Source organism: Phyllostomus hastatus, unplaced genomic scaffold (assembly GCF_019186645.2).
Source record: "Phyllostomus hastatus isolate PE091 unplaced genomic scaffold, TTU_PhHast_1.1 phas_contig_58, whole genome shotgun sequence".
NCBI classification, from domain to species: Eukaryota; Metazoa; Chordata; class Mammalia; order Chiroptera; family Phyllostomidae; genus Phyllostomus; species Phyllostomus hastatus.
In genome coordinates this window covers 5,910,702-5,938,069 of record NW_025333916.1, presented here as the reverse complement: position 1 = coordinate 5,938,069, position 27,368 = coordinate 5,910,702, and the positions used below count along the sequence as shown (strand labels likewise).

General features: G+C 35.1%; 1 protein-coding gene across 6 annotated transcripts in view; it reads right to left on the bottom strand.

Moving 5' to 3' along the window:
- KIAA0825 (KIAA0825 ortholog) overlaps positions 1-27,368 on the bottom strand; it is a 398,694-nt gene that overhangs the window by 242,953 nt on the left and 128,373 nt on the right. For all 6 annotated transcript variants that reach the window (XM_045848391.1, XM_045848392.1, XM_045848393.1 and 3 more), the window contains 3 exons: positions 18,620-18,810; positions 15,272-15,454; positions 6,422-6,532 (listed from right to left, as the gene is read on the bottom strand). In XM_045848391.1, coding sequence (XP_045704347.1) covers positions 6,422-6,532; positions 15,272-15,454; positions 18,620-18,810 — 485 coding nt within the window. The remainder of the gene's footprint in view (positions 1-6,421; positions 6,533-15,271; positions 15,455-18,619; positions 18,811-27,368) is intronic.

Sequence of the window (27,368 nt, the reverse complement as noted above, 5' to 3'; positions counted from 1 at the left end):
TTTTAAATCAGCTCACATTGTTAGCCTATGCGATTGCTAGGAATAATGAATACAAGTACATTTTACTTACTGTTTTGAAAATACATTTGCTTTCCCGAGATCAAGGTCTTCTACACTGTTACAGGGATTCTAGGAGAACATGAAAATTCTATTTTTCCCAATTTTTATTCTTTGTAGTTTTCTCTAGTAACCCTACAGAAAAAAGTATGACCCATACAACTGTTTTTGCATTTGTAACTCTTTTTTTAAGTCATAACTTTTTATCTTCCTCCTTGTCTGTTTCTTCCTTGTAGTGTACTTTTAATTCATTATCTTAATATATTTAATACTATTAAAAGCTGACTGAGGGACTTCTGGCCAAGATGGAGGTATAGGTAGACACACTGTGCCTCCTTGAAAACCCAGAAGGACAACAACAAATTTAAAAACAAAAAACAACCAGAAATGACAGAAAATCAAACTGTATGGAAGTCTGACAACCAAGGAGTTAAAGAAGAAACACTCATCCAGGCCCATAGGATGGGTGGAGACAGGCAGCTGGGGAGGAGAGGACTCATGGCAAGGTGATGGTCAGAGGACCAGGGCACGCAAGGCAGTGGCTGGCAAAGAGCGAGACAGATCTTGCAACCCAGGGTTCCAGCAAGGGGAAATAAAGCCGCAAACCTCCCATTGAAAACACTTCTGGGGGTTGAAGCAGCAGCAGGAGAAATTCCCAGCCTCACAGGAGAGTTCATGGCAGAAACCCACAGGTTCTTAGAATGTACACAAACCCACCCATCCAGAAATCAGTACCAAAAGGGCCCAATTTGATTGTGGGTAGCAGGGGAAGTGACTAAAAACTGGCAGAGAGTTGAGCAAGCAGCACTGTTCCCTCTTGGACCCCTCCCCCACATACAGCATCACAATGCAGCCACATGGGTTGCCCCACCCTCGTGAACACCTAAGGCTTTGCCCTTCACTACATAACAGGCACACCAAGACAAAAAAACAAAAATGGCCCAAATGAAAGAACAGATCAAAGCTCCAGAAAAAATACAACTAAGCAATGAAGAGGTAGCCAACCTATCAGATGCAGAGTTCAAAGCACTGGTAATCAGGATGCTCACAGAATTGGTTGACTATGGTTGCAAATTAGAGGAAAAAATGAAGGCTATGCTAAGTGAAATAAAGGAACACGTACAGGAAACCAACAGTGATGGGAAGGAAACCAGGACTCAAATCAATGGTTTGGACCAGGTGGAAGAAATAAACATTCAACCAGAACAGAAATGAAGAAACAAGAATTTAAAAAAAAAAATGAGGAGAAGCTTAGGAAACTGCAGGATGTCTTTAAACATTCCAACATCTGAATCATAGGGGTGCCAGGAGGAGAAGAGAAAGAGTAAGAAATTGAAAAGTTATTTGAAAGCATAATGACAGAGAACTTCCCCAATATGGCAAAGGAAATAGACTTCCAGGAAGACCAGGAATCTCAGAGAGTCCCAAAGAAGTTGGACCCAAGGAGGAACACACCAAGGCACATCATAATTACATTACCCAAGATGAAAGAGAAGGAGGAATCTTAGAAGCAGCAAGAGAAAAGGAGACAGTTACCTATAAAGGAGTTCCCATAAGACTGTCAGCTGATTTCTCAAAAGAGACCTTGCAGACAAGAATGGGCTGGAAAGAAGTATTCCAAGTCATGAAAGGCAAGGACATACATCCAAGATTGCTCTATACAGCAAAGCGTTCATTTAGAATGGAAGGACAGATAAAGTGCTTCTCAGATAAAGTCAAGTTAAAGGAGTTCATCATCACCAAGCCCTTATTTTATGAAATGTTAAAGGGACTTACCTAAGAAAAAGAAGATCACAACTATGACCAGTAAAATGGCAACAAACTCACAGTAATTAACAACCTAACCTAAAACAAAAACAAAAATTAACCAAGCAAGCAACTAGAACAGGAGCTGAACCACAGAAATGGAGATCACATGGAGGGTCATCAGCGGGGAAGTGGGAGGGGGAGGGAGGGGGAAAAGGTACAGAGAATAAGTAGCATAAATGGTAGGTACAAAGTAGACGGGGTGGGGGTGGGGACGGGGGTTAAGACTAGTATGGAAATGTAGAAGCCAAAGGACTTACATGTATGACCCATGAACATGAACTAAAGCGGGTGAATGCAGGTGGGAGAGGGTGTGCAGGGCAGAAGGGAATAAAGGCGGGGCGGTGGGGGGGAATGGGACAACTGTAATAGCATAATCAATAGAATATGTTTAAAAAATAAAAGCTGACTGAAATTCTTTCTGAAACAATAAACAGGTAGAAATAAATAAGCAAATAGATAAATAAGTTACTAAGATCCTCCATAATATTAAATAATTCAGTTACTGCTCCTCTAAGCCTCCACTTTTCAAAAAAAAAAAAGAGGCCCAATATATTTTTAGTTTGTCTTCATCTGACACACATATTTTCCTGAACAGTTAATTTTAGTTGCTCAGGTGAGAAATAAAATTTTGGAGAATAATTTGGGGGTAAAAGACACATTGAAACAGCTGACACATGTGAGAGAAATAGATGGAAAAGTGAAGATTTTTAAGGTCATATGATGGTGGTCTAGGAATTCCCATTGCAATGTCTGACAAATGCAAATCAATAACTTCAGTTAATGGGAAATTACTTTTATTACTGTCCTGGGTTCCTCTGACCATACCACTGCTCTGAACATGTTGAATCATAAATCACATGGGCCATGTCTTTTTAAGCAGATTGTATAGACCTGCTAGACAACAATTGGCATAAACTATGTACTCAGTGTAGGATGTAATCATGCTGTACCTTACATGGAGAATTTAGAATGGCAAAGGAGAGACAAAAGTATTCCAGGGGAAAAAAACTACATAAATGAAAGGCCTGGAGCTAATAATAACCATTAAATAAAAGTTAAAGAAATGAAATAACTGAGTCTCAAAGGCAAGCAAGGAGAGCAATAGTTGGAGCACAGAAAACTCTTATACGTTCCTAGAAATAAGCCAGGATAAGACAATGTGGGTAAAACAGTAGCAGGAGACTGATAGAATGAAGACAGTATCTTAAAAATGCCAAATAAGAGTACAATGGACTGAAGTTGTTATAATACGTTCAAGAGAAAAGATGGTTCTAAGAGAACGTTGAAGGAAAAATCAGCTGAACAGGATGACATTCTAGGAACAGGAAAAGAAGCAGCTCAACACGGAAACCATACTCAAGTTTTCACCATCAAAGTATGGAAGAATAATGACACTCCTAAGAGAAAAGACAGCATACATGGAAGATGGGGGAAGAGTAGAAGGAAAAATTAGTTAAGGACATCGTATTGGGTTTCCAGTGATACAGTGGGTCATTTAAGAAATATGGGCAGTTGGACAAACAATGTTGGGGTAAAGGCAAGTGCTCAGAGCTAGAAATAATCTGTATGGAGGTTATACATTAAGCCATGTGAACAGAGCAATGAAACTGTTTTTATTTTACTTTTAAAAAGCTTTTGTCTTATTAAAATGAAAATTTTTTGTTATAAAAATTTGGGAAATATGGAGAACTACCCAGATAAAAATTTAAATTGTTCACAATCCTACCAATATAAATATAAATCCTACAAATATAAAAACTATTCAGTCTCTAGTATATATTCTCTCAATGTTTGTTTTTATACATACATTTTTAATGCTATATGCATAGTAGCAGGGCTCAATACTTCTCAATTGTATCCTACATTTCAAAAAATGTTCACCCTCTAGGATATAGGAGTTCTCTCATCCTGCAAGCTTGGGGAGTCAGCATTCTAGATCCCTCCCTTGGAGGGAAACACTATACATTAGTATAATAGAAACCCTGCAAAGCTGAAACATAAAAAGGACTGTACATAATGGATAACTAACAATCTTAGATTTTTCACAAACACCTGTTAACATCCTTGAGCTGCTTCCCCTTTGAAAAGTGGATGTGTATTTGTCAGGAGCTTGAACTTTGAAAGGGAACAAACCTAGGTGTAGAGTCTGCCTTCCAGCTTTGTTCTCTTCTTACAACTTCATGCTCCACAAAGGGGCATGCAAGTGCTTACCTTACAGACTGGTGTGAGGTCTGAGAGGGATAACATAACTGAAGCACTTGGCATGTCTAGTATGCAGTTCACTGTAAAAACTGGACCTGTAGATCCCCCTAAACTATAAATCATAATTATTTGTGATTAAAATATTTCTTAAATCAACCTTTTTAATGGCTTCACATTAGTCAACCCTATGGCTAACCTATAACTTATTTGTCTAATTCCATATTGTGGGAGATTTATTTCCATTTTTTCCTTTCACAAATAATGCTTCCATGAACATCCTTATATATAAAACTTTTCAACAGTTCTGATTACTTCTTTATGATTGATTCCTGGAAATGGAATTGCCAAATAAAGGGGCACAAATATTTTTAAGGCTTTTGATACAGCTCATAAAATACCCTTCAGAAAGCTTATATCAAATTGCATTTCTTCTGTGGGCTCACTAGCCACCCCATGTTTTAATCTTTCTGTTAGGATAGTATTGGAGATTAGTTGCTACACAGAGCAAAAAGAAAGAAAAGTCTTACTACATTTATGCTTGCCTTCAGTATAGAGGAGAGGAAGAACTTTCTTATAAGATGTAACTATTTGAAAGATAGACAAGCCATTTCTATGCTCACTTCTCAGGCCTCTAGTTGGGCTGGACAGGGCAAGCCTGCAGGTTGAAGTCTTACAGAGTGATACGTAAAGGACCATATAACTCCAATGGTTAAGGTTAAGATAAGCAGATAATACAGATGAATTAAAGTTATCTGAAAAATAACAGGGAAAACAAATGTGTTTAGAAGTTTGGGAACTCATCAAAAGGACCAGTTGCTTGCTTAACTCACACTATAAAATGTCTAGTGGCTTAATTTGTTACTTTGCCAATAATGAATATTAAAAAGTTAGCTATTTAATTCTCAATGATGTAAGTGTATATTTACATGCCAGGGGACAGAGCATTGAGGTTATTCCAGCTCTAGAAATCAGTCATAAGGAATTAATCAGAGACGTGAAAATTTTCATATATAAGTGGAGTAACAATAGTACATTGGGGTCTTTGCAGGTAGGGTCTATATCTCCTTGGTCTTGGAGTCTCCATTACCTATATAATAGGAAATAACAGGTAAATCATATAGAGACTTTGTGTATGAGGTTCTCAACCTTCTATTAATGTGTAGGACTCTTGTTCCTCAAGAACAAGAGAGAAATACATTCAGTCAGTTTAGATGGTGAAATCACAGTGTATTTCCAAGATGAATCGAGAATGTATGGGGACTCTTTGTGAGTCCCCCAGCATAGATGGACCTGGAGAACATTATGCTAAGTGAAATGAGCCAGGCAGAGAAAGACAAATACCATAGGATTTCACTCATATGTGGAATCTAGTGAACAAACTGAACTAACAAGCAAAATAGTGACAGACTCTCAGATGGAAAGCAGGCTGGTAGCTGTAGGGGGGAAGAGGACTGGGGTGGTGGAGGGACTGAGCAAAAAAGAAAAAAGAAAACTCTTGTACACTGACAACAGTGTGGTGATTGTAGAGGGGAGGGGAGGTAGAGGGAGGGAGAGGAGGGTATCAGGAGGATAAATGGTGATGGACGGAAACTTGGAGTGGTGAACACAAAATACAGTGTACAGATGATGTGTTGTGGAATTGTACACCTGAAACCTGTATAATTTTGTTAACTAGTGTCACCCCAATAAATTCAATAAAAAGGAAAAAAAGAATTGTTGTGGATTAACAGTATCTTCTTTAGTTATACATAATATAGTTATTCACAGATACCAAAAGATACTTTCTAATGATATATTTAGCAAAGAATCAAACTGACTTTCCACATAATGCCACAAAATGTCATCAGATTACTCTAGAAGTACATTTCACACTTTAAATGATTTTTCCTATATTTAAAAACTGTTAATTAGATAATAAAAGTGAATTACCTTATTCATAATTTTAAAAGTTACTCCTCATTCAACTTTCACTAAGGTTCTGAGTTAGTTACATGAATTAATAAGTTTGCTGTCTTTTTGATAATTAGTTGGAGAACTGCCAAATCCTCAGTCATGGGTCAAGAAGGATGACTTTTTAAGTGACTAGGCAATTCTCTAAAATAGAACTAAATTCCCCAAATTACCATTTTCGACTATATCAGCAAAGCTATGAATTAGTAGAATAATTATAAGGACTCTATCTTGGATTCTTGAGCTAAAAAAAAAGATAAACAATACTTTTTACTTACCTGTGTCTTATACAACATTGTAAGTTCTTTTGGTAAGATGCATTTACCTCCATGGATAAAAGTTTCTATTAAACTTTAAAAAGAATTATAGAATTATAGATAATATAGCATTTAGAGGTTCTCACCTGAGTAAAGAAGGGTAGAAATGTGATATGCAAGAAGACCAATGTAATGGTTGCCTGAAAAATGGCTTTAAGGAATCTGAAGCAGAATCATCTATGCCATGCTGAAAAGTCCTAGGGAAATAAAAAGAATTATTTCAGAATATTTAGGGAACATTAACTATGAATACCATCAACGCCTTTTATTTTTTACTTAGTATTCAAAGATAATGCTTTTTTTTTGTATCGTGTTAGAATGGACAATGCACCCACGCCATCCACTTAATAGGTGATTTGGAGGCTTCTGTATCACAACCCATACCCTCGGAAAGGTTTTGACAATATCACTATCATTGAATTTGTTAAAACATCTCACATTATAAAATTAATCAAAAAGATGTATAAAGCATAGTACAATGAATATCACTTATCCCTCCTTCCTTAACCTGGATCCAATATTAATCTTTTGTCACATTTGCTTCATTAATGTAAAAATGTTTAGCATAAAGGTACCTCTTTTAACTCTTTAAAGTGATTTATAAAACCTAAACAATTAATTATAATTTTGTATTCTCCTAAAGTCCCACAGAGAGTTTGTAAAGAAGAATTTAACTGCAAAATATATTACTATGATTTTAAAATTAGAATAATTTGGCCAGAATATCTGGTCTGCAACTATCTTTGGAGAAGTGAGTGTAACATTTTTCAAGATTGGCCCAAATTCAGCAATAAATCTTGAGTTAAAAAGAAAGTATTTGTCACATAAAATCTTTAGTAGAGAGCTTGGTTAATAAAAATTTTATAATAACAGGAGACTGTATTTGCCTACATGGAGTTAAGAGTGACAATCGGACCACTTCAGAACTGGAAGTGTTTGGAGTGGTGCTACTTCGCTTTATATAAAGAAGAGGAGCAACTGCATCTTTTAGATAATATGTAGACAGAATTCCACTTGAAAACCCACCCCTTATTGTCATTTCACATCCTACTTCTTGTATCCTTGCATTTTCTAAATTTGACCTCTCATCCTATTTGTCTTGCCAAGTAAAACACCTTCTAATTAAATATACTTAGACAATTTTTAGACTTAATTTATCATCTCTTTGAAAGCCATTTTTCCTCACTAATTTCCAGAATAGAACAAAATTCCTTAAGTAGGTTTCAAAATCAGGCTATATCCATTCCATGCATTCCACTGTGTGACCTTCACAGGTAAGCAGAAGCTAGGTCAGGGTAACAGAAGATATTTTCTAGGGAGTCTGGACTTTGTACAGCAATGAGGGATCACTGAAGAGCTTATAGCTGGGGAGTGATATTACCAATTTCACCGTTTGGAAAAATCCCTTGAGCACTAGTCAGGAGAATAGACAGGCCCCAGGCTGGAGGAAGGAAGATACTGAAGGTGAAATTGTGGTAGACTAGGCAGAAGAGGACAAGGTCCTGTAGTAAGAAACAAAGGAGATAGTGAATAGGAAACAAATATGAAATTAAATTAAATTAATAGAGTGAAAAATATTCATATCCTAATGACATGTGGTTGGAGATGGCATGAGGGGAAGTCAGAAGGGAGAAGAGTTAAGGGAAAAGGAGATGCCTAAGATGAGTTGCAGGTATTTTACTTCAGTTTTAGATATGTTTGAGGGAGTTGTGGAGAGTTGAAGCACATCCAAAAAGAGGCATGCAATAGGAATTTGGGTTTATTAATCTAGCATATACAAGAGACATCCGGGTTGAATATATTTGTGTGGAAGTCATTAGCGCAATGCTGAAACTATGGGAACAGGTGACTCGCCCCCCAAAAAAGTGTAAAATGAAAAGATGGTCAAGAAAAGAACTCCGGAATACATTAATATTTAAAGGTCAAGGTGAGAAAAAGCACCACTCAAACAAAGCCAAGAAAGAGTAACCAAAGACCCAGGAGACAGTGATGTTAGGGGAGCCAAAGGAAGAGAAATGGCTAATCGTGTCGAGAGTGGAGAGTGAGGAAATGGAAAAACAAAAATTGGAGTGAGGGATTGGGTATGCATGGATGACCTGGCCCAGGTTGTTTGTTTAGCAAGATGAGGGCAATTGCAGTGATGCAATTATATTAAAAGTCTAAATGATGAATGTATTGAGTAAATGATAGGCATAAAAACGGAGACAATGAGCACAAACTATGTTCTGAAGGGAAAAACAGCAGTAAAGAAGGAATAAATTTTAATACAGGAGAGGCTTTGGGGTAAGAACCAGGAGCTAGAAGGAATATTCTACATTGTGAGTAGGATGTGAATGTGGTCAGAGTAGGGAAAGATTCACTTTGGATGGTAAGAGATATATTGATCATCTATCAAAGCATATAGAGGTGAGTTGGGATTGAGATAATTCATACAAATGGAAATGAGAAGTTAAAGTGCATTCATGACGGTCGGGTTCTCTCAGAGAAGGACAGGGACAAGGCCATCTGCTAACAAACAGTGGGATGGGGGGATGGAAGTGGGGTCAGCCGAAGTAAAGGATGGAAGAGGAAGCTACTCAGAGATTGAACAAGGTGGGATTGTCAAAAGGTATAAAAGGACAGCTCAGTGATTTTTGCCAACAGTGTTCCAGGGTGTAGGTAAAGAGGCCAAGAAAGAAAGGATGCAGAGAAGGAACATGTAATAGCAAGGGGGCTAGGAAGAGGAGAGGTCTGGAATAACACAAAAGGAGATGCAGCAAGCGGTCTGCAAAGAAAGGTAGTCTCAAAGGAAGTGACAGACTGAGGGAAAGGAATGGGACAAGAGATGGGGGGAGCTTAACAAGAGAACAGGAGGAACTGGAGACTGTGGCATCACAGACTCTGCTTACTTGTCTGCCTGCCTCTTCAGGCCTTTGCTTTCACTCCCATATGTCCAATTATCTGGGAGACACCTCATTTCTCTAAGAATAAATATTTTTCCTAGAATGCTCTCTCTGTCATGTTCAGCTAGTCCTAAAGGTTGTCTAGAGGCAGTACATAGGCACATGCAGAAACCATGGAGCCAGACAGCCTGGGTTTGTTTTTTGAGGGTGCTTTTTATTAGATGTGTAATTTGTTTTTCAATTTATTTAGCTACAGTTTTCTCATTTATAAAATGGGGATAATAATAATATTAACCTCACAGGCTCAGCGGGATGATTGAGATAATGTGCATATAAAGGACTTAGCAAAGTACCTTATATATAATAAGGGCTCAGCATATATAAGGTATTATCGGTGTGATGACAGTTGTTAATACTCCTTAAGGTCTATGACCATCTCAAAACTGACATGAAATTCTTAAAAGTCTAAATGATTGCCTAGTTACAGTTTTATCATCAAGATAAGAAAAATAATGGAGGATCTAATAATAATGGAATGGTTATTGGTGCCAAAATTCTTAGACTACAAACCATTGGCAATATAACACTTCCCAGAACATTTCTGCCAGTACCTAACCTCTTTTACTCCACTAATGGTTTCTCAGTCGTACTGGTAATAGTAAGGTTATTTGGCTATAAGAAATGTTATGGCAGATGTTTATGGTCTCATAGGGGGTAGGATCTGTATGAGCATTTAATTCCACAGCAAGATCCCAAATTAGTTTCATTATTCTGGAGAGTATAACAGGGTGAAAATTGGCCCACAAGCCTCAATGGGGGAATGAAATGATGAGCTAGCTATTAGATAACCTCTAATGATGTTTTGGTATGCAGCTAAAATAGAGGATGCTCTTAATAATTCATAGTGGAGAGTAAAACACAATTGTATGAGCCACAGAATTATATTTTCTACCAGACAAAAGAATTTTGATATCACAAATTTAATAGTCCTTTAAAAAATAAGTGATTGTCTATAGGTTGAAACAGAATAAATTTATTCACATTCCCAAATTAGCATACTGTAAAGATAGCTTTGTTAAGGGAGAAAAATGATTTTGCCTTTGCCCTTCTTCCAACATTAACTGACCCTTGCCCATTTCCTATCATTAATACTGCCCCGGGCTCATCCCACCTCACCACTTGAGCACTGTACCTCAGACTCAGTCTGTTGGTTCTCTGATCTACAATGATGCTAACTTCCTTCCTTCCTTTTTGCATTAAGAAATCTGATTGATTCCTTGAGCTTATGTAGCCAATTGCTAGAATGAAATAAATCCAATGCACATAAAAAGTGAGAATAAGTGATAAGCAAAAGAGCTGGCTAGGTTTTATGCTGCTCTTGTGCCACCCTGCTTTTGGCTGCCCTCCCAGGAGAACTGTGTCTCAATATATCATGCTAATAAAATAAACCTCCAAGATGGAAACAAGGAAGCCCAAGGGTCAGGTCAGATGTCTTGCATCATCTGTGCCTACCATTCTGCCCGAGCCATTCAGAGGCTCTCAATAAATAAAAACATCAAGGAGTAGAATTAGTTTGAAAATGAACTATTGAGAGGGCCCTGGAACAGTTCAGATTACCGAGGACATGTGAGCCAAACTCAATCTACTTTACCATTTTAGACATCATATTAAGTCACTGCTTTGCTTTCATAAACCAGTGTTACCCCTGGGATTATAAGTAGTTGCCTAAATTTCATTAAGTGAGAGAAATCAAGGTATACTTGGAGTAAAATACAGTTCCCCACATTTCTCTCACCAAACCCCCCACCCTGGCTTGTGTTTCTCATGATGAAAATAACTCTTTGAGGTTAGAAAATGACAACTTAAAATTAGAAAATGACTAGCACAATGCTTGGCCTGTAGTCAGCCAGAGTAAAGGTCAATCATAGTAAATGAGTATGAATATGAGTATGAGTATTGTCAGCACCTGCTTAGTGGAATAGAGGGTGAATTTGGGGGGCCATCTGTGAAGAGCAATCTTAGCTGGTAAAGAGCTAACGGGTAGGTTGAGAATAGAACATATGGTAGAAAGGCAGAGTAGGACTTGACCCCTGAGAATAGAGCAGAAACCAGCTAGTCAAAGATTCAGGACACAAGCCTTCTCAAAAGTTAATTCTTAGCCTTTTACCAGTGTTTTTACCCTGTTAAAACCACACATAAAGATGTTCGGCTTCATTGGGGTTTTTTTTAATAGAAATTTCCTCTTAAAATAATGTTTAGAGGGAAGGGGAACAAAGGTAGTCATTTAATCAACACAAAATGCCAAACAGGAAATTTTACTCTCTGGATTATTTTGTATTCTGCAAGACACTTTTAAAAAATATTTAAAAATTTTATTTCCATTCAGCCTTTATTCATTTTAATAGCTTATTGAGAGATATAATTCACATACCAAAAATTGACCCATTTCAAGTGTACAACTAAATGGATTCTAATATATTAAGAGTTGTGTAGTCTCCACCTCTGTCTAAATTTATAACATTATCCTCAAAAGAAATCCTGTACCCATTAGCAGGTACTAACTATTCTCCCTTTCTCTCAGCCCCTGGGCAACCACTAGTTGTCTTTCTGTTTCTATGAATTTGCCTGTTCCCGTCATTTCTAGTAAATAGAATCATATAATTTGTGTCCTCTTATGTCTGTTTTTTTTCACTGTGTGCATTTTTGAGGTTCTCCCCTGTTGTGGCATCTATCAGTACTTCACTTCTTATTATTGCTGGATACTATTCTGCTGCAATGATACGCCGTGTTTTGTTGACCCATTCATCAGCTGACAGACATTTGGGTTCTCTCCATGTTGTGCTATTACAAAAAATGTTGCTATTAGCATTTGTGTACAAATCTTTGTGTGGATGTATGTTTTCATTTCTTTTTGGTGTAAACCTAAAGTAAAATTGCTGTGACATATGATCAAATGCTTAACATTTTACTTATGCATATTCTATGCTTATCATTTTGATAAACTACCTGTTTTCCAAAGTTTGCCAGACATTCTGGAGATATAAAAAACAAAGTTTTAGAGCCACATATTCTGTTTTGTGGGGTCAGTGAAATAGTTTTTAAAAATATATAACAAGCAAAGAAGACCATAAGCTCAAAAGACCTAGCATGAGTTTGAAACTAGAGACACAACAATAAATACCTTGGAATTTAGTCATGCAAAAGCCAAGTGAGTGACACCAGTGAACCCCAAGATAGGTCTGCTGTTCTTGGTTTAGTGACCTACATTCTGACCTATTTCTGATGACTTCAGCCTTTGTCTCTCATGTTGTATATATATTCTTGCACGTTATTAAAAGTTAAAACATTGGGGATAGTCACCTTTCATAAAGTTTCCACTTTAAGGAGTTTTTATATGATACATTAAAACATTTTTAGTTTTATCATTAAAAATTTTATCAGACTTTTTAAAATTATTAAGGACAGATATTTCTTTCCTCTCACTCACAGCTGTATCCTTGTGCTTAATCATAGGGGGCAAGGAGGCAACAACATTTGTTGAATTGAAACAAAATTGCTTTTACTGAAAATTTTAAGAATTAATTTTGAATTTGTTCCACACAAACTAAAATTAACACTCTATACAAGAAAAATGTAACATGGAACCACTCTGTGGGTGTGTGTGTGAATGCACACTGACTATGCTTCTGAACGTGCAGTGTAATGCCTTTATGACAGAACAAGTGATGAGCACTTTGGAAAATACATGGTGAATATTTCATGTTTCAGTGGGTCTCTTTCCCTAGAGAGCAAACCTAAAGTACTCCTTTTACAACATTCTCAAAGAAACCTTCAGAAGAGACTTAAAAAAACACACACATTTTTGCAAACAGGCTTTATGCTTCCTGAAAAGATTTTTAAAATCATGCATTCCGGCCCTGGGATTGAGCAGTCCTGTACTAAGCTCAGAAAGGAAAATATATTTATTTGTCAGAACTACTTGGAGTAAAGGAAGTCACCTCCTAAAAGGCTTATCACATAGAGTGACAAATGTCAGGTATAGTTTATTAAAAAAATCAATACAATCCATAGCTGTTTCTTTCTTTTGCTGTGAAATAGAAATACAGTTGTTTTCTAAAACACTAATATGACAATTTCATACCCTGTCTATGAAAGGAAGCTAAACAAGTCAATAGGGTTCTTGCAATGCATGTACATTTTTTCCTAATTGGTGAGAACACACTGACCTGTAGATTTCTTTGCCAATAGAAAGCAAAATACATGTCAAAGATTAGATGTATACTCTTAGAAAACCATCATAAAAGTAAAATCAACATGAATGTATAAAATTTGTGAAAATTTTTTTTGAAGTGAGAATAATTTTAAAAGAATTAAAGTATATCTAGATTTTTGTTCATGCTTCAAAGCAATATAGCTATCTGTTCTATATTAAGAATAACCAGAGGCAGTGCATGATGTAAAATGTTCTATAATCCTGTTTAAAATTAGCAATTTAAATTTGTTAAATGAGGTTACACTGCAATATCTAATGTACAAATGACAGAGACTTAAGTGCTTGCATAGTTATTTAAAAATGTATTAAAAGGCTATAGGTTAACAATAATGAATGTATAATACATTATTACTATTAAAATATGCAATCTTTCATAATAATTTATTTGTTTTACAAATGCATCAGAGGTTAAAAATTTTCTATTCATCTGTGACCAACCATGAAATTCAATATTGCTCACCATGACCAATCCATGAAATTTGTCAACTTTGTTCCTGATTTTCACAGGGACTTACTCTTAGATGAAATGACCCATTCAACTAAGAGCACAACAATTTTTTCATCTATGGTAAATCAGTTTAGTTTACTAGGATTTACTATGGGCTTCAGACCTTAAGCTTATGATTGTGAATGATTATGTACTTAATCCCAAACTTCTAGCAATTTACCTCACTGTTTCTCCCCTTTCTGAAAGAATTCTCCATTTCTAAAATTAGTTTTCAACACAGGGTTGCCAGAAGGAACAATCTGTAAACAATGGGTTAGTTGAAAGTCAAATAGTGGGTGAAAATTATGGGGAAACTGGAATCAAAGTTGTTAATTACTCTAAGAATTTCTAAGCCAACAACCTCAAAATTTTCTGAAAATCAGGGTTTATACATTGCCTTTACCAGAGTGTTAAGAAAGGAATACTTTACCTCATTTATCTTAAGAAATAGAAATACTGAATGTCTAATTTTTACTATCCAAGAAGTAAGAGCATGCAATTATCTAGTCTTTCAAGATAAAGTGACTATTTTGGAGGAGAGCTTAAACAAAATTATATTACTATTTTATTATAAGTCTACTCCAACCTTTTTTATATTACAAATTTGAATTAAATAAACCATAAACAAACCAAAAAAGTTCAGAAATTTTAATTTCCCTAAATCTTATTTATTAAGAAAGCTACATCGCCATTTTAAAAATGTAATTGCTTAGTTCTATTTCTACTTGTCATTACTAGCTCAGACACTAAAGCCAAACACTGGAAACACAAATCCATGGTAGATTAATTGCCAGTGTGGAACCATTAGGTCTCTTCCAGATTTGGACATATTTTAGAACTGTTTTTCAATTTTAATTTTTATTACAGCAAGTCATTTTACATAAAATTAGAAAATAAAAAATATTTTTAAGAAAGCAAAAAGGCATTACATATGATTTTATTTTTCACAGCTTCAAGCTATGACTAAAATAACCAACCAACTAATATAATTTGATCATTTAAATAATTCAAATAGTAAAGCCCAAAGTGGTACTGTTTGTATTGCAGCCTTATTAACTAAATAGAATTGATGAATAGAGATACATTATTAGGACTGAATTAGTTTGAGCATAAAGAAACCCCTACTGCTTAGCATTTGTTTTATGAAATGGTCTAATTCACGGTATCAAAAATGCACTTCAAAAATTTCAATGTACTATTATACACACTTCAGTAAGAGTATGAAAATAACTTTGTTAAATCACATTATGTTATAAATGATAATAGCTAAAAAGAAAATATATTTAATACTTACTGATATAATTCAGTTAATGGAGAAGTCAAAATGACTAATGTTGTCAACAGGTTATTACAATGGGTATGGATTTTAAAAATTTTATCATCTATATATTCATGAGGATTCAAAAGTTTCTGTACAGATGTGCAAACTGACCATAACATGTTCTCAGTGCATATTAAAATTGTCGTGATATCAAGTCTATTAGAAAGAAAAAGAAAAAAAATTATGTTAACAAAATTACTTTTCTACTTGGTATATACACTATCATCTCTATTTCTTATATTAAACATATGTAATTTGGTTAGATACCAGGGTTTCAGAGATGAAAGACAGAATGAATCAAAATTAGGTTTTGAGTTTCCAGGTGTTAGGTGACTCATAATACTATTACTTTTAGGAACTGTGAGGTCTATAACAGTGAAGTAGTTTAGGAGTGCTTTAAATAAATATATATGTAATTATTATATAAATATATTTATATAAATATATATAATTATTAGAATATTGTTCAAGAAGTTTATGATACTTCCCTTGAAATACATCCAGTAAAAGAAAAGCCAGACTAAAAGAAAATCTGCTATAACTCACATGGTAAATAAAAATTTGATAGAACAATTCTGCTTATCCAAGTACAAACTGTCAAAAGAAAGTCACGCAGGTGGGTCACATGTTCTCCAAGCAAGTGGGAGATAAGAAAAAATGACATCAGAAGCACTAATGTATGGGGTTGGCCAAAAGGTCCATATGTTTTTTTTTCCATAAAATAAAAGACACATTTTTCATTTTCACCAGTAACTTTATTGATTTGGATATTTTGAGTCTGTCCCTATCTCCCACTATTGGCTTCTAGTGGTAAGAGGCCAGGGGTACTGCTAAACATCTTCCAAAGCATAAGACAGACCCACAGCAAAGAATTATTTGGCTAGCCCTGGCTGGTGTGGCTCAGTGGATTGAATGCTGGCTTGTGAAACAAAGGTTGGTGGTTTGATTCCCAGTCAGGACACATGCCTAGGTTGTAGGCCAGGTCCCCAGTGAGGCGGGTGGGGAGACGTGAGAGGCAACCACACATTGATGTTTCTCTTCTGCTCTTTCTCCCTCTCTAAAAATAAATAAATAAAATCTTTAAAAAATAAAGAGAATTATTTGGCCAAAATGTCAAAATACCAAAAATCTTTGCAAACCACTTTTAACATGTTCAATTGGTCACAGCACCTTCTCCATACACTGCATAAATCTTTTTTTGTGTTTCGGTTGCATTTTTATCTTTCTTGAAATAATAAAGCATAATACACTAAAAATGTTGCGTATCTTCTTCAATCTTCAATATTAAAATGGCTATACAAAAATTCACCAATTTTGATAAGTATTTTTTAAATGCATACTGATATAACAGCTGTCACAATACAATCTAACAAAATTGTTTCAAAGGAAGTTAAAGACAACTAAGGACTGCTAGAGCCATCCATCATACAGAAAACAACTAAATGAACTTTTTGGCCCACCCAATAGAAGCCTATAGTTTCAGAAATTTCTAATACTAAAAAAATTTTTTTAAATATGTTAAATTATTTATCTTATTCAGAAATTCAATCTTGTTTCTATCTTTATTGAGCTATAACTGGGACCCAAAGATCTGTTTAAAGGTTATTTTGGTACACAATTAAATTTCACAAACCATAGTTAATTTCCTCTTTTTTTGTGTGTTTATTCAGTATTGAAGAAATAGAAAATGAAAATTTTGAAACTATATGAAGGAAAATAACTATAAGAATCTTTTAAAGTGATATTTTTGCTTCAATTTTATCATATATACAATAAATGTATACATATAGTAATAATATATCACATATTATATGTAAATCATATATACAGTGGTGGTTACTTGACAGTTGGAGGCTACTGGAATACTAACAGCATCAATAATCACCTGTAGGAAGGTTAATTGTAGTTTGCATCTACTTACTTTCATTGCTGATTAAACAATTACAAATCCAAGTTATGTGTATATACATCTATGCAAATGCATAATCAGACACACATATAAGTGCATAATCTGATTTCCATGTGAATGGTAGTTTAGAATTAAACATACAAGTAAAAATATTTATTTTACTTAGAAAAACTAGAAGAAATACCTCTAGCTCTGCTTGGCTTTATTATGTAACCACACAGAAAATAAAAAATGAAAGTCTCTATAATACAGTTATTTAATTAAATATGCTACCTATTTCATGAGCTAACAGTTAATCTGATTTCCTAAACATCTCATAATGACTTGCCACCTCAGAGTCAAAAGTGATTTACACTATATAAGAAAAAAGAATGAGGTATTCTTTGCTCTCAAAAGGAATTTTCCATCTATTCTTCACAGTTCAATTTAAAAAAAATGCTTGGTCAGTAATTCAAAACAGCCCGTGCAAAACACCATATTTATGAAACACTGTAGCAGGACCTAAATGCCCTTCAAGTGCAGCCGGCTTTACAAGAACATGAACATGATCAGGAAATGATTCCTACTGCAAAAAAAAAGAAAACAAAAAAGCTTCTGAGGTCTATAGGTTTCTCTTAAAATATATTTATACATACCTATATTTAAAAGACAGGTCTTAATTCCATTAGTCAGAATGTTTATAAAACAAAGTCTTCTCTTTATACAGACTGTTGTTGTCATGTAGGCACATTTTTATAATATTCATTGCCTAGATAACTTGTGGAATTGGACCATAATTTAGTCTTTAATTTAATACAGTGACTGTGGCTCCTATTTTCCATGATTTCACATTTCATTGAACTGGCTTTTAGTAATATATAATGAAAAAAAAAGAAATAAAGTAAAAGGGGAAAGAAGTAATTAGAATATATTAAGGAGAAAAATGACTAGACAAAAGAGTTTCCTTAATGGAGATTAACTACACTACTTAAAGGCTTAAAAAAAAAAAAGCCCTAAGAAACTAAAATCCTGTGGTTGCTTAGAATCTCAGTCAAATTGACTGGTCTATCACAACACCGCATTTTTTCTGCATTTTAGTACCTTAATTTTCTCTTTATCTTATTTATTAACCTTCATATGTGCATACATGAAGGTTAAAAATAAGGACATATATATCGTAGATATGTCTTCAATCATTTTTTAGAAAAAGTGGGTCCTATACACAATTTCAAGAAGAAAAAACAGCAAAATTATTTGATTTAGGTTCCACAATTTCACTTAAATATCTCAGAAAAGTGAATACAATTTCCTTTCAGATGTTAGAAACATGTTACATATACAAGGCATCATGTCATGAGATTCAGGATTACATTCTGCTTTACATTAAATGGTGAAAAATTTTCATGAAAGGCAATGGTTTTCACATCAGTTACCTTATCTGTGGAGTCCTCTTATAACTGGGATGGGCCTGAGCATATCTGGAGGCCAGTAGACCCAAAGATTTCTCAAGAACTTCTGCTAGAATCTTCTGGGCTAACTTAGGGGGCAGAATAGTCCAGAGATCATGATGAAGAGCCCAGAAGAAATAATGCCACATCTGGAGTGAGAAGGAGCATCTTTCCCCCTGGCAAAACCACCACACATTAAACAATAGAATCACATCTTCCAAAATGTCAGTTTGCTTCCTATGAACCTAATTAGTTCAGGCTGAAAGGAAATAGCTGGAGAGTTTGACACACTAGATGACCAAGAAAGATTTTTGACAAGATGTAAAACATCCTTACTGACAAAGGAACATATGTTTTATTTCAATCACAAGACCAGATACACTAATGCGAATCCAGACTGCAAGCATTTCACCTAGGATATCCTGGCCTGAGGTTTAAAATGTACTTTTAAACAATGGGCTTTACAGTTGCTAAACATGTCATGCCAGTTTAAGATACTGGGTGATTTTTCTAAGATTAAAATTTAATTATTTAAATTAAGTATTAGCAGGACTGAGATAATTTTACAAATGTTTCAGATTTCATATTATAATGAAACAATAGGAACAAAAATTACCATACATACTGTACACTTATCAAAATGCATGAAACCAAGGGGACGGGTAACTACTGAAGATTATTACATCAGGCTCTTTTATCCATGGTGTTTTAATAACTACTAGAAATGGATAATAGTTTGATTTTATAAGATTTTGAAAAGCCTAAGCAGACCTTACCATTATTTCTTAGTATTTTTATAGCACTATACTTCCATGGGGCCAGAGTCTCATTCCCTTCCATCCCCTTGTACATCTCTTTTGTGTGCCAAATTTTCCCTGACCACAGAAGGAGACCCAGCAGTGGCCAAGGCCAAGGGGAACAGGCAGAAATGAGAGGTAGCCTCAAGTGATTTACAAGCATTAATTAGTTAACTTGCTCTTAGGGAGGTATGCTAGTAGCTTGACCTCATTTTCTTCCAACCAGATAAAAAGATAATATTTGAAATAGAAGTAGACTGCATTCTTCAAACATTATCCTGACGATTTTACCATATCAAAAGTTAAACTAGTAAAACTTCTGATTTTATCTCCAAGTAATCCTCTTGACTTAAAATTTTTGTTTTACCTATTACTTATATTTCTCAAACAAATGTTATATAAAAAATCTGTTGTTTTACACAAAAAGTGAATACTTACTTATGCATATGCTCCTATTAGTGTTTTCCCTACATACTGTTCTTCCAGTAATTTCTTCAATTACTAAAATCTTTTGTTGTCACTGTATAATAATAATTTACAGTTATTATTTATTGGCTTTCAAATGGAGTTTGTAAATGAGTAGAATTGTTATCCCTTGGTGGGAAACTTGGGTATCAAATGTTAAAGAATCAAGTTCAGACTTGAGGGGATTTTGACTACTGGCTTCTGACTAGATGTGTATCAAAACTACTTAAGAAAAAATTACAAAATTAATGCCAAAGGAACACCACTATAGTTCCTTATGCTTTCTATGTTGTGTTCTGCAATAAAGAATGCTTTTTAAAATTTCCTGGAGTAAGAAGGGTATTTTATTTTTATTTATTTTTATGTTTGTATTCTTATTTATTCTATAACAGTTGTTCCAATTTTTCCCCTTTGCCCTCATCCACCTAGCCCACCCCCCTTCCAAAATTAATCCCCGCACCATTCCCCATGTCCATGGGTCATTCATACATGTTCTTTGACTAGTCCCTTCCTCTTCTTTCCACCATTCCCTCCCCCCTCCACTCTGGCAGCTATCAGTCTGTTCCATGTTTCCATGTCTTTGGTTCTATTTTGCTTGTTAGTTTATTTTGTTCATTGGATTCTTCTTGTAAGTGAGATAATATGGTATTCGTCTTTCATTGACTGGCTTATTTCACTTAGCATAACAGTCTCCAGTTCCATCCATGCTATTGAAAAATGTAGGAATTCCTTCATTATTTCTGCTGTATAGTATTCCATTGGGTACATACACCACAGTTTTTTAAATCCACTCATTTATTGATGGGCACTTGGGCTGTTTCTAATGCTTGGCTATTGTAAATAGTGCTGCTGTGAACAGAGGGGTGCATGAACTCTTTTGAATTGGTGTTTAGGGATTCTTAAGGTATATTCCCAGCAATGGAATTGGTGAGTGAAAAGGCAGTTCCATTTTTAATTTTTTGAGGAAATTCCATACTGTTTTCCACAGTGGCTGTACCAGTTTTCATTCCCACCAGCAGTGCACTAGGGCTCCCTTTTCTCTACATCTTGACAAGCACTCATTGTTTGTTAACAGACTGATTAATGTTAGCCATTCTGACAGGTGTGAAGTGATATCATTGCAGTTTTTATTTGCATCTTACTGATGGCTAGTGGTATTGAACATTTATAGATGTTTATGGGCCATCTGTATGTCCTCCTTGGAGAATTGTCTATTCAGGTACTTCACTTATTTTTTAATTGGTTTGTCTTCCTGTTGTTGAATCATATGAGCTTTTTATATATTTTGGAGATTAAACCCTTGTTCAATGTATCATTGGCAAATGTGTCCTCCTATATAGTCAGTTTCCTTTTCATTTTGATAATGGTTTCTTTAGCCATGCAGAACCTTTTAAATTTGATATAATCCCATTTGTTTATTTTTTTCCTTTATTTCCCTTGCCATAGGAGATATATTTGCAAATATATTGCTACATGGGATATCTGATACTTTACTGCTTATGTTTTCCACTAGGACTTTTATAGTATCAAGATTTATATTTAAGTCTTTTAGCAACTTTGAGTTTATTCTTGTTTATAGTGTAAGTTGGTGGTTTAGTTTCTTTCTTTTTTTTTCTTTTTTGCATGTACCGGTCCAGTTCTCCCAACACCATTTATTGAAGAGGCTATTTTTACTCCATTGTATGCTCATGCCCCCCCTTTTCAAATATTAATTGAACATAGAGACATGGGTTTATTTCTGGGCTCCCTATTCTGTTCCATTGATCTATATGTCTGTTCTTATGTCACTACCAGACTGTTTTGATTACAGTGGCCTTGTGCTACAGTTTGATATCAGATATTGTGATCCCTCTAACTTTGCTCTTCTTTCCCAAGATTGCTGAGACTATTTGAGGTCTTTTTTGGTTCCATATAAATTTTTGAAATGTTTGTTCTAGATCTGTGAAATGTGCCATTGGCAATTTAATAGGGATTACGTTGAATTTATACATTGTTTTAGATAGTATGAACATTTTAATGACATTAGTTCTCAATCCATGAATAGGGTATGTGCTTCCATTTATTTGTATGTTCCTCATTTTACTTCTTCAGTGTTCTATAGTTTTCCAAGCACAGGTCTTTTATCTCTTTGGTTAATTTATTCCTAGGTGGTTTTTGTTGTTGTTGTTGTTGCTATAGTAAATGGGATTTTTTCTTAGTTTCTCTTTCTGATAGTTCATTGTTGGTGTACAAAAATACCATTTATTTTTGAATATTGACTTTGTATCTCACTACTTTGCTGAATTCACTTATTAGGTTGAGTAGTTTTTTTGGTGAAGCATCCCAGGTCTTCTATGTAAACTATCATGTCATCTGCAAATAATGACAGATTTACTTTCTCCTTTCCAATTTGTATGACTTTTATTTCTTCTTCTTGTCTGATTCCTGTGGCTATGACCTCCAGTACTATGTGGAATAAAAGGGGTGAAAGCAGACACCCTTTTTGTGTTCCTGATCTTAAAGAAACACTTCCAATTTTTCCCCATTGATTATGATGTTGGCAGTAGGTTTTTCGTATATGTCATTTATTATGTTGACATGTGTTCCCTCTATTCCCACTTTGCTGAGTGTTTTTGTCATAAATAGGTGCTAGACTTTATAAGATGCTTTTTCTATAGCTACCAATATGATTGTGTGATTTTTATCTGTCATTTTGTGATCTATCACATTTACCGATTTGTAAGTATAGTACCATCCTTGAATCATGGAATAAATCCCATTTGATCATGGTGTATTATCTTTTTATTGCTGGATCTGGTTTGCTAGTATTTTGTTGAGAATGTTCATCAGAGATATTGGCCTGTAATTTTCTTTCTTTGTTGTGTCTTTACCTGGTTTCGGGATTAGACTAATGCTGGCCTCAAAAAAAAGACTTTGGGAGGCTTTCCTCTTCTTGAATTTTTTGGAATAGATTGAGAAGAATAGGTGTTATTTCTTCTTTGAATATTTGGTAAAATTTACCCATGAAGCCATCTGGTCCAGGGCTTTTGTGTGCTGTTAGTGTTTTGATTACTTTTTCAATTTCACTAGTTGTTACAGGTCTATTCAGGTTTGGCGCTTCTTCCCAATTCAGTTTTGGAGCTAATGTGTTTCTAGAAATTTATCTATTTCACCCAGGTTGTCCAATTTCTTGGCATATAGTTGTTCATAGTAATTTCTTATAATCCTTTGTAATTTTGTGCTAACAATTGTTGCTTCTCCTCTTTCATTTCTAATTTTATTTATTTGGGTCCTCTCTCTCTTCTTTTTTCTTGATGAGTCTGTTAAAGTTTGTCCATTTTGTTTATCTTTTCAAACAACCAGCTCCTGGATTCACTGATCATTTGAATGCTTTTTAGTCTGTATGTCATTTACTTCTGCTCTGATCTTGATTATTTCCTTCCTTCTGCTTCCTCTGCAGTTTGTTGTTGTTCCTCTAGTTCTTTTAGACGGTTACGTTGTTGTTGTTGTTGTTTTAATTTTAATTTAATTGTTGTTCTAGTACAGTTTTCTGCCTTTTCCCCTATCCCAACCCACCCCCTACCTCCTTCCCGTTTCCACCCCGCCTCCCTTGTTATTGTCCATGTGTCCTTTATACTTTTTGCTGTAAACCCTTCACCTTTTCCCCCTGAAATTCCCTCCCCTCTCCTCTCTCGTCACTGTCAGCCTGTTCTCTATTTTAGTGCCTTTGGTTATATTTTGCTTGTTTGTTTGTTTTGTTGATTAGGTTCCTGTTAAAGGTGAGATCACATAGTATTTGTCTTTCACTGTCTGACTTATGTCGCTTAGCATGATGCTTTCCAGTTCCATCCATGCTGTTGCAAAGGGTAGGAGCTCCATCTATCTTTCTGCTGCATAGAATTCCATTTTGTAAATGTACCATAGTTTTTTGATCCATTCATTTACTGATGGGCACCTAGGTTGATTCCAGCACTTAGCTATTGCAAATTGTGCTGCTATGAACATTGGGGTGCATAGGTTCTCTTGGATTGGTGTTTCAGGGTTCTTAGGATATAATCCTAGCAGTGGAAATCCTAGCCAGGTCAAAAGGCAGTTTCATTTTCAGTTTTCTGAGGAAATTCCATACTGTTTTCCACAGTGGCTGCACCAGTCTACAATCCCACCAACAGTGCACTAGGGTTCCCTTTGCCCCACAACCTCTCCAACACTTGTTTGTTGCTTTGTTTATGATGGCCATTCTGACTGGTCTGCAGTGGTATCTCATTGTGGTTTTAATTTGCATCTCTCTGAAAGCTATGGATACTGAGCATCTTTTCATGTATCTCTGGACTCTCTGTATGTCCTCCTTGGACAAGTGTCTGTTCAAGTCCTTTGCCCATTTTTTAATTGGGTTGTTTGTCTTCTTAGAGTGGAGTTGTGTAAGTTCTATGTATATTTTGGAGATTAAACCCTTGTCTGAGGTATCATTGTCAAATATGTTTCCCCATATGGTTGGTTCTCTTTTTATTTTGATTCTATTTTCTTTAGCCATGCAGAAGCTTTTTTTTTTTAAAGGGAAGGTTCAGCTTTCTTTTTTTTTTAAATTTATTTATTCACTTTTAGAGAGAGAGAGAGAGAAACAGAGAAACATCAATGTGCGGTTGCTGGGGGTTATGGCCTGCAACCCAAGCATGTACCCTGGCTGGGAACCTGCGACACTTTGGTTTGCAGCCTGCGCTCAATCCACTGAGCTACGCCAGCCAGGGCAGAAGCTTTTTAATTTGATAAGATACCATTTGATTATTCTTTCCTTTATGTCCCTTGCTCTAGGGGACATGCCAGTAAAAATACTGCTGCATGAAATATCTGAGATTTTCCTGCCTATGTTCTCCTCTAGGATTTTAATGGTGTCAATGACTTATATTTAAATCTTTTACCACCTTGAATTTATTTTTGTGTATGGTGTAAGTTGATGCCCAAGTTTAATTTTTTTGTGGGTTACACTGTTTATTTGAGATTTTTCTATCTTCTTTAGACATCCCTGTATTGCTATGAACTTCTCTCAGGACTGTCTTCGCCATGTCCTGTAGGTTTTGAGTTATTGTGTGTTCATTTTCACTTGCTTCTAGATACTTTTTGATTTATTCCTTGATCTCATTGTTAACATATTCATTATTTAATAACATGTTATTCAGCTTCCATGTATTTGAATGCTTTTGAGTTTTTTTCTTGAGGTTGGTTTCTAGTTCCAAGCCATTGTGATTTAAGAAGATGCTTGATGTAATTTCAATTTTCTTGAATTTGTTAAGGCTTGTTTTGTGTCCTACCATGTCGTCTATCTTTGAGAATGATCCATGTGTGTTTGAAAAGAAAGTATATTTTGCTTCTTTGGGGTGAAATATTCTGTAAATACCAATTACGTTCACATGATCTTCCAGAGATGTCCAACCCATGGCCCAAAGGCCGCATATAGCCCAGGATGGCTACGAATATGGCCCAACACAAAATCATAAATTTACTTAAAACCTTTTTTTGCTCATCAGTTTTCCTTAGTGTTTGTATATTTAATATGTGGCCCAAGACAACTTTTCTTCTTCCAGTGTGACCCAGAGACACCAAAAGGTTGGATACCCCTGAGAGTGTTGTTCACTGCTACAATATTTTTGTTCATTTTTTGTTTGGAGGATATATCCATTATTGACAGTGGGGTATTAAAATCCCCTGCTATGACTGTATTGCTGTCTCTTTCTTAAAGTCTTCCAATATTTTCTTTATATATTTAGGTGCTCCTATGTTGGGTGCATATATGTTTACAAGCGTTACATCCTCTTGTTGGACTACTCCCTTAAGTATTATGTAGTGACCTTTTTTGTCTCTTGTTATGGCCTTTGTTTTGAAATCTATTTTGTCTGATATAAGTATTGTTACCCCAGCTTTTTTTTTTCATGTCCATTTGCATGGAATATTTTTTCCATCCATAAGAAAAGCATTTTAAAGATAAATTTTCCTATACTTTTGATGTACTGTAGTATGTTAATTAAAGCAAAACTGGCCCCAGCTGCTGTCATGACTAGTATGAATGATTTAGACTCACTTTTTCCATGGCAATGGATAGTGCTTACACACGGCCAATAGGATTTCTCATATTTTTCAAAATATTAAAAAAAATTCTTAATAGCAACCTTCAAGCAATAAATAAGAAAATAAAATAACTTTAGGCATACAGATTTCTTCTCCTAAAAGTGAAAAATACTTATTTTTAAGACTTTTTAAAACATAAATTTCAAGCTTACATTCCAAACTGGTCATTATTTTCACAATTCTCTTCCAAATGTATGTAACTTCAATGTACACAAGGGTTTTTATTAAGTTAAGTGTGACCCATTTATTTTTTCTGACCTGTTTCTCTACTTGTTGTCCTTTCAAAAGTATTCTGCTAATAAACATCTGTTATTTTTGTAGGCCCGCTATAATGTAAACAGATGTGAGCTTTTAGTTAGATTAGATATCAGGAAACACACAGCTGGGCTTTATTATATAAGCCACTCAATATTATCTTTGAGCAGACAATTCTTTATTCTTTGACTGTTGGAAAACACAAGTTGCTAAAATTGAGCAGATGTCAACTATACTAACTGCTTGAATTTAAACATGTAATCCGAACACCCATTGACCAGCACCTCATCAGAGAGATTCCCAACTCTTTTGACTTTCTCAACCTGACAGTTTAGAAAATGGAAATAACGTATCTAGGGCTCACTTGATATCACAAAATGAGCAAATATTGCTCCATATCTTGTAAATTATTTTTCTGTTTCTTTACTACACTTCTGCACATGGCAATGGGTTCCCCTGAGTTCTCTCTCCTACCCTTCACCTTCGGTCTGGCAGATTTCATCTCCACTCCTCTCAAAACAGCCCTGCCAAAAAAACTAGTGCTGTCTCACAAATCAGTTGGAATAATGGGAAGAGGAGGAGAAAGGGGTGCAGTAAACGGGATAAAAACCACGTCAGGTACTCCAGTTGTCAAAACAGTTTAAAATCTGTGTTATTTTTAGAAGGTTCTTATTTATGGTAAATAGAAAGGCAGTATCATTTTATTTTCCTGAGCATAAATAACAACCACTAACTCTGCAATTAAATTGTAACTACTGACCATGTAAGTATATGGAAGCCACAGTACCATGTAATCACAGGGTAACTATCTTGTTATTTCTGTCTTTGAAGCTAAAGCATTGTCATAAGATCTAAGAGCTGCATGTTACATGGCAATTTGGTTTTTTAAGTACTTTGTAACTTCAATAACAGATTCACAATGCATCCACTTATTATTTATACTGTAAAACTAGTAAGCCCCTAATTTGCATGAGAGGAAACACAATACCTCTTTGTTGGACATGTAGTGAGATAATAGCTATTTTTCAATGAAAACATCATATAAGATTGCTCATTAGGACACTGACATATTGAAATAGTTTGAAACATGTGATGGATTAATTTTCAACCTCTCTGTT